Source organism: Fukomys damarensis, unplaced genomic scaffold (genome assembly GCF_012274545.1).
Source record: "Fukomys damarensis isolate Sample0158 unplaced genomic scaffold, DMR_v1.0_HiC HiC_scaffold_12, whole genome shotgun sequence".
NCBI classification, from domain to species: Eukaryota; Metazoa; Chordata; class Mammalia; order Rodentia; family Bathyergidae; genus Fukomys; species Fukomys damarensis.
The window spans coordinates 54,144,187-54,155,474 of NW_022900924.1; the positions used below are offsets into that span (position 1 = coordinate 54,144,187).

Here is an 11,288-nt window from a genome sequence, read left to right on the forward strand (position 1 = left end):
ACCTTTATTAGTCTGGCCAGACGGCACTCCCAAAGCCAAGTAGCTCAGAGAGGCGGCTAGCTCAGAAACAGGCCATTTTATATAGGGCTAGGTGGGGGGGTTACACTTACAGGAAGAGGACAAAGGCAAAGAATCAGTTGATCTGAGCTAGTGGTCATCAAGCATATACTTGCCCGATTATCCATTATTCCATTTACAACTTAGATTATAATGTTCAGAACATTCAACTACAGGCAAGTAAGGAGTGGCGTAATTTATGTTGGGTCTCTGTGTTCACTACAGTTTCCATTTAGTTTCCCAGCTACTTCAAAGCAGTTACCTAACAATTCACAATTAATCATTAGTTATCCTATAAGGGATGGGGGAAGCGACAGTCCCTAGGTCGTTTGCTGGTCAACATGGAGTCGCTCTGGTTCAGTCAGGCTCTTACAGGGGGTGCTAACAAGGGTCCCCTGAGAGGGGACACCTTCCCTATAAAGACCTGGACAGCGATGGCTGGTGAGCTTTGTAGAATCTTGGGACATGAAACTGCTATTTGTTTAAATAAAAATAAGTACAAAATTGTCTGTCTTACCCAGTCACTTGCAGCTGAGATAAAAGCACATCCTCAACTTTTCCACAGGTAGCTCTCCTGATGCTGAGTGACCAAGGAGCTGGGCAGAGAACTTTGTGGCATTCCAACCCCTCGGGGGCAACTGCTGGTTTCATATGCATTCCCAGAGCTGCTTCGTACACGTGCGGGGCAGCCCCTGGGTAGCCCTTGCCTGCCCTGCACAAGGCCCTGTGTCAGTCCCCTTCAGAACAGAGAGAACACAGGAGTTCACTGGACGTGCATGCAGCCGCTTCTAGGATTTTTTTTTTCCTCATAGTAGTTTAAAAAGAGGCAAATCCTGGGCCAGGGATTTAGCTCAGTGGTTCCACCACCTGCCTTGCAAGAGCAAGGTCCCAAGTTTGATCCCTGCGACCAAAAGAAATGAGGCAAATTTTCATTCTCAGAACTCTGCCATTATAGGCAGTAGTAGAGTCTCCGGCAGGTGGTGGAGCTTGGGATTCAGAGGAGACTTTCTTTTTGGGACCTGCATTTGCGAGACAAGTGGCAGAACCACTGAGCAAAATCCCCGACCTCAGATGAGACTTTCTTCAGATGAGAAACGGTATTTGAAAAAGACAATAAATGTGTCTTATATGTGGTATAGAGGCCAAACCACAGTATTGAAAATACCAGAAATAACAGGGTCTCTGAACAGAACATATCCATGGGCAGTGATGGGAGTGCTGTCCTCAGGAAGGATCCGGCCGTACTCTGCTTTGTTTAGGTCCAGTATAAGTGCCTTCCAGTCTGGTGTGACCCCTTTGATCTGCATGAACACTGATAAGCATTTATAACCCGAGACCTCTGCCTGCACTCAGGAGCCTGAGGACGTACACGCGGATGAGGAAGTGGAGGACACCTGCGACAACAAGGAGGATGACCTGGGGGCCGTGGAGGAGCAGCGCAGTGTCATCCTGCACCTCCTGTCACAGCTCAAGCTGGGCATGGACCTGACGCGGGTACACAGGGGACCAGCTGGCTGTGGGACCATCGGGAAGGGCCCCCCTGGGGATGTTCCTGGGATCAGGTTTTCACTTGGATTTTTTTTTTTTTTTACCCTTCGGTACCGGGCTAAATCCCCAGCCCGGGGGTCAGGCTTTCATGTGCTCCACTGAATCTGTCTCTGTCTCTGTCTCTCTCTCAAGATATTGAGGCCTCTCAAATGCTCTAGCATTGACCACATTGCTGAACTTTGTAAAAATTTATTTTGAAGCTATGTGTAGAGACTGAGGCAAGAGGATTACTGAGCTCGAGACCAGCCTGAAATGTACAGCAAGACTATCTCAAAGAAACAAACAAAATTATCTTGAGACAGTCTCATTAAGATGCATAGGCTGGCCTTGAACTTGCAAACCTCCTTGCTGGGGTTATAGGCATGAGTTATAATACGTGGTTTGGTGATCTAATTCTTCCCCTTGCCCTCCCACCATCTTCCCCCTCCCCCAATACTGGGGATTGAATCTAGGCCTCATACTTCTTATTTTTGTAAGACATCTATGGTTTTCTTGCACAGCAAGGAGTCTCATGGCAAATAAAGACCTGCAGTCTTCCTGTTTCTGTAAACCTTTAAGCAGCCCATTGGTGCAGCAGCTCAGGTAAAAACTCTGAGGAGAAGGATGTAATTCTACAAAATCATACAAAACACTGACCTTTTACTTTTTTTTTCTTTCGGTACAGCGATCGAACTCCAGTCCTTGCACTTATGAGGCAGGCGGCAGCACCAACTGAGCTAAATGCCAGCCCTAGCATTACTCTTTTTTTTAGCATTACTCTTAAGGCCTGCATTTGGACAGTACATCTTGGACATATCCTGACTTTGGTTGTAAAGGACCAGGCAATAAACATTTTTGGCAGTGTGGCCATAGATCTGTGTAGCAACTACTCAGTTTTGCCACAGAGGATCTGCTGATGGTCAGGACTGTGCTCCCACTAACCTGTATTATAAAGGCCGAGCTGGCTGTGATGGTGCCCACTGTGATCCCAGCTACTCAAGAGGCCAAGACAAGAAGATCTCAAATTCAAAGCCAGCCTAGGTATCTTCACAAGACCCAGTCTTAAAATAAAAAGTGTAAAAAAAAGGGCCGAGGATGTAGCTTAGTGGTAGAGCGCTCTTCTGTCATGTGTGAGGCAGTTCAGTCTCCAGTACCACGTAGACAGGAGACCAGGAGTCCGGAGTACATAGCTCAGTGTAGAGCGTGCACTTAGTGTTCAACAGGCCTTGGGCTCACGGCCCAGCACCACAAGACAGACAGGTAGGAGGCCACATCTAGCCCAAACACCACAGTCTGTAGGCTGAGTCCAGAGTCTCACCACCTTAAAAGTGCGAGAATTTGTACATTCGCATTGTCGTCGTCATCATCTGTAAAACTTGTTACAAATGCAGAATCCCAGTCAGCAGTCCCAGACTTCACAGAGCAGAGTAGTAGTTTAGTCAAGTCCCCAGGGGATTTCCACATCCCTCAAAGTGTAAGATGCCCTCCTTGGTTGTTTGGCTTTAGGTCGGTCTTCTCTGGTCCCAAATTACCTAATTAGTATCCTTTCATTTGTTTCAGCAGTTAGTTCATGACACCCTTTTAAAAAGCTACTGGTGCAGGGTATGGTGACGCATGCCTGTAATCCCAGCACTCAGGAGGCTGAGGCAGGAGGATTGCTGTGAGTTCAAGACCAGCCTGGACTACATAGTGAGTTCCAGGTCAGTCTCAACTACATAGTGAGACCCTGTCTCAAAAAACAAAACTAAACTAAATAAATAAATAAAAATAAAATCTAATGGGGGGATTTAGCTCAGTGGTGCTGCACGTACCTCACAGCACAAGGTTCTGAGTCCGATCTCTGGTACAAAAAAAAAGCTAATTGGGCCAAGGATGTAGCTCAGTGGCACTGCCCTTGCCTGGCAAGCACAAGGGCCAATGTATATCAGATTTTGATTACTGTGGGATTATTTTTATTACTACTAACATGATTTTGCCTTAATGTGGAATTTCAAAATGGACATAGGGAGGGCTGTTTCAAATCAGGTCTCTGATGCCATTGAAAGTAGTGAGAGTGTGGCATTGTTTTCAGGGAAGTGTCCACCTGCAAATGCTACTTAAATAGAAAGCAGCTTGCATTTAGGGTTCCTCTTAAAGCGCTTAAAAGTCAAAAACAGGAAGAGGTGCCTCACAAGCACAAGGTCCTGAGTTTGATCCCGGATACAAAAAAGAAAACAGGAAGAGGTGGAGGGAAGGGTAGGGAAGCAGACATAAAAATAATTAAGACATGTTAGGTACATGTACCATGCTCAGGAACATGTTAGGTACATGTACTGCTCACTGTGATAAAATCATTATGTACTGCAAATATGGACTAATTAAAAATAAATTTTAAGTCAAAAAAAGTCCCTAACGTGTGAAACGAGTTCCATTCCAAGAGAATTGTTCCTAGTTTGGATTCATCCATAAGCTGGAAAATGAGTTTTATAATAGTATACCTGTGAAAGTTTGCAACTCAAATGTTCATGAGTCAGGGACTTAGTAGTGTATCCCTATAGTCCCAGCACTCTGGAGGCTGAGGCAGAAATGTTGCTGAGTTCAAGGCCAGTCTGCGCTTCAAAGTAAGACTTTGTTTCAAAAAAGTTGAAAAAAAAAGTCAAAAACATTTCTTTTTTACCTAGACTTATCATGCTTAACAAGAGGTTTTAAAAGAGAATAAATTGCATTGAAAGTCCAAAAAGAAGACATTTTAGGAATAAGAAAACCCATTAATCTGTCATGTAACCCCAGTACTTCAGCTGGGTTGTTCTTCTGTTCAAGAAGTGCTTTCAGGGCTGGGGATTTAGCTCAGTGGTTCCACCACCTGCCTCCCAAGTGCATGGACCTGAGTTCGATCACCGTACCAAAAATTAAAAGTGCTTTCATATGAGTGGTTCCGGGGCTGGGGATTTAGCTCAGTGGTTCCACCACTGGCCTCAAAAGCACAAGGACCTAAGTTCAATCCCCGATACAAAAAAAAAACCTAGCTAACTGATCCCATATGAGTGGTTCAGGAAGACCTTTGTTAACTGCGAAATTGGTTAGAGACTGGTCCCATGAGGGTTGCTTGGTAGGAGTTGGGCGGGTGTTTGTTGTCCTGGTCTGGGAGGCATAAAAATGGCATTGAGGCTGAGGAGGTGAAAGCACGTTGAAGAGAGCATTTTCAAATCCAGTGAAGCCTCTTTCACACAGATAACTGCATGGTACTCTTCCCCCACGTTTGTGCCTTGTCAGTGAAACACTTAATGTGTTGCATTACCCAAGCCAAAATTGTGAACGTTCACATACCATTTAACTGATAGTACATAAGCAGAGTTAAGTCTCCTGTGCCGAAGCTGCAGGGGCACTGGCCTGCTGCCTGACAGCGGCTTCCAGACGCATCCCTAGGGCCATGGCAGCCTCCTCCCGCCTCTCTCAGTCAGCTGTGTCTCCAAGCCCCTGGCATGCCTTCAGTTGCCGTCACCTCCATGTTCCTGACTGTATTGTTCGTCATCCTCTTCCCTTTCCTGACAGTTTTGCCTGCCTCTTGAGTTTGTGATTTAGTGTAGGAAAGAGCACGCACCAGTGCAGGCTCGGTTGGCGCCATGCAGGGGCCATCGTGGTCTCGGCCTTCCCTCCTGTCGCGTTGCAGGGGTGAAAGGCGGGGCTGCCCTAGCCTGAGGGAATGTGGCCTGGCATCTTGGCTGCTGGCCTCCCTCAGCTCCCTGAGAAGCGGAAGCCAGAATCTGAGTGTCCCCAGCCCCACGCAGCTGAGGCCGAGTCTCTTCCTCCATCCCAGCTGAAAGGGTGTGCTGGTGGCATGGCGTGTGGGGTGGCAGCGGTCTTCGCTTTGCCCACCTCTGCAGGGAAGCGGCAGACCCTCGCGCGACCAGAATGGAGGCAGGGCCTCCCGCTGAGGGAAACGGGCGAGGTGGGACCAGTGTGAGCTCCGTAGGGTCTCGGGTCTCGGAAGCACATGACTCCTGCTGGAAGCTGCGGGGCCCTCCCGTGGTCGCTGACCGTACACCAGTCAGTCCTCTGAACTAGGGCTCCCTCCGCCCTTCTAGATCCCCTTCCTCCATCCCAGGTCCCAGTCTGCAGTCGTCTCCCTGTGTGGTAACATCTGAGAAGGGCCTGCGGGAAGCAGATGCGTGTCTGAAACGCCCATTCACCCTCGCTTAGCCGCTTGATTGCTAGTTTGGATAGAACTTGTCACTAGTTTTCCTTCAGTGTTTTGCTCTTGTTACAGAGTTCTATTGAAAAGACTGAAGTCTCTTACAACTGTTGTTTTCCTCTCTGAAACCGGAATCCTCTCTGACATGTCTGGTGTAGTGCTATATCTTGATACAGGTTTTGATTTGTTTTGGGCTCGTGGTGGGATTTTTCACTGTGACAATTGTAGATTTTTTTTCTGGTGACAGATTTCATTGTGTCTCACTGTGCAAGCTGACCTTGAATTTATAATCCTCCTGCTTCCATCTCCTGAATGCAGGAATTTCAGACACGTACCACCACACCCCACTAAAATACGGATCGTTTTAATTATTACTTTACACTCCTTTTCTTTCTTCATATTATTTCTTTTCTTTAGGCTGGATTCTTGGAAGAATAATTAAGAGGCTAAATGAGTATGAGCGTATTAGACCTCTTGAAAAATACTGCCAGTTTTCTGTTTCATAGAGTTGAACTGTTTTGCAGGCCTCTGCAGTTCTGCTTTAAAATATTTTCTGTCCTACCCAGCTTTAGGTGTCAGAAGTTAGCTGAAAGTTAGAGTTTTCGCTTTGGCATGTCATCTCGCTGGGTGTTCTCAGGAAACAGCACTTTCTGCCTCTTCTCATAGTTTGGTCAGCCACCCACAGTTTATTTTTTAAGGTAAGATGGGAGAAGATGCACCCTCTGGACTTCAGTACTACTTTCCTGATGATACTTGTATCCAGCCTGGAAGCTTGAAGCTTCTATTTTTTCAGACCCTCATGATGCCCTGAATTTGCATTTAATTGTAACCACTGGGCAGGCATTCCTTTCTTTTATGTGTGTTTATTTTCTATTGGAAGCAAATACTTCTCTTTGTTTCTCTCCCTTGCTCTCTTTTTTTTATTTTTTTTTATTTTTTATTTTTTATTACCAGGGCTTGAACTTGGGCCCTTGTGCTTTCCAGGCAATTTTTTGGTAGGGGGGGAAAACAGGATCTTGTGCTTGGGAGGCAGGCAACGGAACCACTAAGCTAAATCCCCAGCCTCTCTCTTTTTTGAGACAGGATTCAGCCTGGCCTTGAACTCATTAGGTAATCCAGGCTGGCCTTGAACTAACACAACGATCCTCTTGCCTCAGCCTCCAGAGTGCTGGGGTTACAAGCATGCAGTATCACACCTGACTGTCCCTTTTCTTAAATACCCATTCCAAAGGCTGGGCTTTCAGGGTGGATAGCCTGACTGCCTGTGGCTGCCCATCTTGCCCCAGGTGGTGCTCCCCACGTTTATCCTGGAGAAGCGTTCCCTGCTGGAGATGTACGCAGACTTCATGTCGCACCCGGACCTGTTCGTAGCCATCACGAGCGGCACCTCGGCCGAGGACCGGATGATCCGCTTCGTGGAGTACTACCTGACGTCGTTCCACGAGGGCCGCAAGGGGGCCATCGCCAAGAAGCCGTACAACCCCATCATTGGGGAGACGTTCCACTGCTCCTGGCGGGTGCCCAAGGGCAGCCCTGTGCCCAGCCCGGCGCCCGAGGAGGCCGCCAGCCCCACCACCGACTGCTACACAGTGCGCTTCGTGGCCGAGCAGGTCTCCCACCACCCGCCGGTGTCCGGCTTCTACGCAGAGTGCGCCGAACGGAGGATGTGTGTGAACGCGCACGTGTGGACCAAGAGCAAGTTCCTGGGCATGTCCATCGGCGTGACCATGGTGGGCGAGGGTGAGTGCGTCCCCGTGTGATTCACGCTGTGTCCGGCCGTGACGGGCAGGTGAGGGCCTGTGTGCCAGCCTCGTTCCCCTCTTTTCTGATTTTCAATATAAAATATTTTTACCAACAAAAAAATATGTAAGGGGCCGGGATTTAGTTCAGTGGTGCTGCCCCTGCCCAGCAAGCCCAAGTCCCAAGTTCGATCTGGTGATAAAAACAAAAGCATGTAAATAAAGGCATCTCTAATCCCTTCATGAAGAAAGATAAATTTAGTTGCTATCTTTTAATTTTCCTGTGTATATACTCATACTTTTAGTTTTATGAAATTAGGCTTCATTTTGTATGTCTTTAGTTTCATGCCCCACTTTTTTTATGCTACTATATTCATTTTCCCATATCATTGATTTTAAAAGTCATATAACACTGTTTGAAATGCATTTGCCATCATTAAATCATTTTTCTCTGGACACAGAAATTGTTTCAGATTTTCATTATTACAGAAATCACAAGAAATGTCTCCTAACCAGTCGTGGTGGTCATGCCTTTAATTCTAGTACTCAGGAGACTGAGGCAGGAGGATCTCAGGGAGTTAGAGGCCAGCCTGTTCCACATAATGGCTTCCAGGCCATTGTGCATTATGTATTATGGCTTCTAAATATATCTTTCTTTATATCATATATTTCTTTGGGAGCTATTCATGAATATTTTAAAAATACATTGCCAAATTTTGCTTCTCTTTCATCAAAAGGTATGAAAAAATAATTTGAAGGAACATAGTGGGTTTGAGCCAAGAATTCAAAATGAAAACTGCAGAAACCATTAAAGATTTAATGAACATATAATGACTAGAAAAAACTGGCATTTTTAACTTTAAAGGAAAACTTGTGAAAAGAATAATTTTTCAGATCGTAAGCTTACAATATCAGCATGACATAGCTCAGCCTGTAACTCTTCATGCTTTGAGATTGTTACTGTAGCCAGGAAGAAATTATTTAACCCTGTTTTCAGTTTTCCCCATTTTTAAATTCTATTGTGACATGTCTTGCTAATTTCCAAATAATATTTTCAAGTTAATTACAACTTACAGCATTAGAAAGTACTCATGTTGTTTTATTAGTTAAAAAAAATTTTGCCACCTTCAGATGGAAGCTCTATAACATCAGAGGTTGGTTTATTTATTTTATAAATGAAAAATCTGCCATCTAGCGGTGGCCTGACGGGTCTGGGTCATAAAGGCTGAGGCCAGGCGGGGTTTGGAACATTATTCTGTCCCTAAGGACAGTGGCTCCTTCATAGGATGAGAAAAATCAGAGCATGGTTGCCTCTCCCACTTCCAGGAAAGGAATTACTCAGGCAGTGAGGAAAGACCTCGATTCCCCATGCTTTAGTCATGAAGCATGCAATAGGAAGGTTTTTATTATGCAGGTGCTACTGTATATTCATGCACTGCACTTTGGAAATTAAATTGCCTTGTTTACCTTCAGCAGGAAGTAAATAAAATAAGGAAATGGAATTTATGATTATTCATTTTGCTTCTGTTAGGTGTTTGATAATAGGAAGAAATTCAACTTAATTGTTAAATAAATGAGATTTTAGAATACCAAATCTGTCGGGTGTGGCGGCGCACGCCTGTCATCCCAGCACTCAAGAGGCTGAGGCAGAAGGATCACTGTGAGTTGAAAACCAGCCTGGGCTACATAGTGAGTTCCAGGTCAGTCTCAACTACATAGTGAGACGCTTTCCAAAACAAACAGAATACCAAATCTGGGTTATTCAGACTGGTTGTATGTCTCTTCAGATTTTAGGACTCTTAAAAACAACAGTCCATCAACCCAGTTTATAAGATACTTTTACAAAAGTGATAATATGCGGTCTTCCCTGCAGAGCTGGCCGTCTTACTGACTGGCCTCTCTCCCGGCAGCTCCCCTTGCAGTGCAGTGCGCTCACCAGGGCTGCACTGTCTGGGAGCTGGCGCCATTCTAATGGCGCTCACTCGCCATGGGCTACTTACTCTAAACCTCACTTTGTCCTGGCTCAGCCTGAAAATTAACTGTTAAAATAGTTTCCGTGGAGCTGCGTATTTAGCTGCAGCCTGGGTGTCCTCAGTGTCTCCCGATTATCTCATGCTGATCAGTTACTCATCCCCTTCTGTGTTTCTTGAAATCATCTTTATTTTTTTTCTCTGTACTGGGGATCGAATCCAGGACCTTGCACTTGCAGGCAGGCGTGGCACCACTGAGCTGCATCCCTGGCCCATTGAAATCACCTTTAGACAGTATCACTTAATAATGGAACAAGCCCCATCAAAATAATCCTTTCTGAAACCACCACTTAACATAATATTTCAACAGAATTTATTATGACCATAGTTTTTATGATAGAATTCTTTTTTCTTCTTTAACACGCATACACTAGAGCGAGAGGCCTTTCCCACCGTGCTGAGTTAAGTCCTCTGCCCTTCTGAGTGGCTGTCTGGTTGTGTGGACTGCTGGCCGTGGCACCAGGACGCAGAGCAGCAGGGCCCCAGGTGCTGCTCGGGCTTTATTTTACTGTGGGTGCGTTAGAGGAAGCTCGGTCTGGTCCCCCAGACATGTCCTGCCCCATGAGCTCCGCAGGTTTTGTCAGGTCACAGTGAAAATAATCCTGATTCACTGTCACCCACAGTTAAACGAAGATTAAATGAAATAATGATGCTTACTGCTAGACAGGAAAAACTCGGGTGTGTGTGTGTGTGTGTGTTTCCCTGTTGTTTATAAAGATGCTGACACCCCCCTTGCTCTCAGGGGTCCTCAGCCTGCTGGAGCACGGTGAGGAGTATACCTTCTCTCTACCATGCGCATACGCCCGCTCCATCCTCACAGTGCCCTGGGTGGAGCTGGGCGGTAAAGTGGGCGTGAGCTGCGCGAAGACCGGGTACTCGGCCAGCATCACCTTCCACACCAAGCCCTTCTATGGCGGCAAACTGCACCGGTGAGGACCTGAGTGGGCTCGACCTGTGGGCTTCCCCTCCAATCCCTTAAAACCACTCCTGGTTTTCCTGCTGCTTTGTTTTATTCTTTGAGATTTATTCATGTTTGCGTTTTGCTTGATAAATTTTGTCTCTCAAGGTGTTGTGGAAGTCATGACCTAGGTGGGTCTCTTCATTTTGTCTGAGGGTTGGTTATTCCTTGGCAGTACTGGGATCTTGCATGTGCCGGGTGTGCCCTCTGCCACTGAGCTGTATCCCCTGGGTTTTAAAATAGTTGGCGTTATTATGGTGTCAGATCTCCCTGGTGAACTCACTAACAGCATCACAGGAGAATTTCTAACCAAGGCATACTCAGTCTCTGTCCAGTTTTGCCTTGAAGAGAATTAGGGTTTGGATCCAGACCTCAGTGGGGGTGGCTTTTGCTACCAACTCAGATGAAAAGATGTCTAATCCAAGAAACCCAGCATGCTAGCACATGCTTGTAATCCCAGTACTCAGGAGGCTGAGACAGGAGGGTCACCACAAGTTGGAGGCCAGCCTGGACTACATAGTGAAACCCTGTCTCAAAAAACAAAACAAAAAAACTGTCCCAGAGGCTCAGTGGGTGAAGCTATGAGCAGCAGCAGTGAAGCAGTAGCGTCTCTGTGATTTCATCCGGGAGCCAGCCCATTCTTACTCCTGCCCTGGCTCCTTAGTCTCCTTGGCATTTGCCCAGGTCCCTGGACCACAGGAAGACGCTAGCTCTTTCCTCAACCCCTGATGTCTATTCTGACTCCTGAAAGTGTGGGGAAGTTTTCCTATAAACTTACTTTCTCTTTTTTTTTTTTTTTTTTTTTT

The 11,288-nt window shown here is 46.3% G+C and overlaps 1 protein-coding gene across 1 annotated transcript in view; it reads left to right on the top strand.

Moving 5' to 3' along the window:
* Osbpl11 (oxysterol binding protein like 11) overlaps positions 1-11,288 on the top strand; it is a 66,025-nt gene that overhangs the window by 47,988 nt on the left and 6,749 nt on the right. Inside the window, exons 8-10 of the mRNA XM_010624567.2 lie at positions 1,411-1,551; positions 7,042-7,495; positions 10,267-10,453. Of these exons, the coding sequence (XP_010622869.1) occupies positions 1,411-1,551; positions 7,042-7,495; positions 10,267-10,453 (782 nt within the window). The remainder of the gene's footprint in view (positions 1-1,410; positions 1,552-7,041; positions 7,496-10,266; positions 10,454-11,288) is intronic.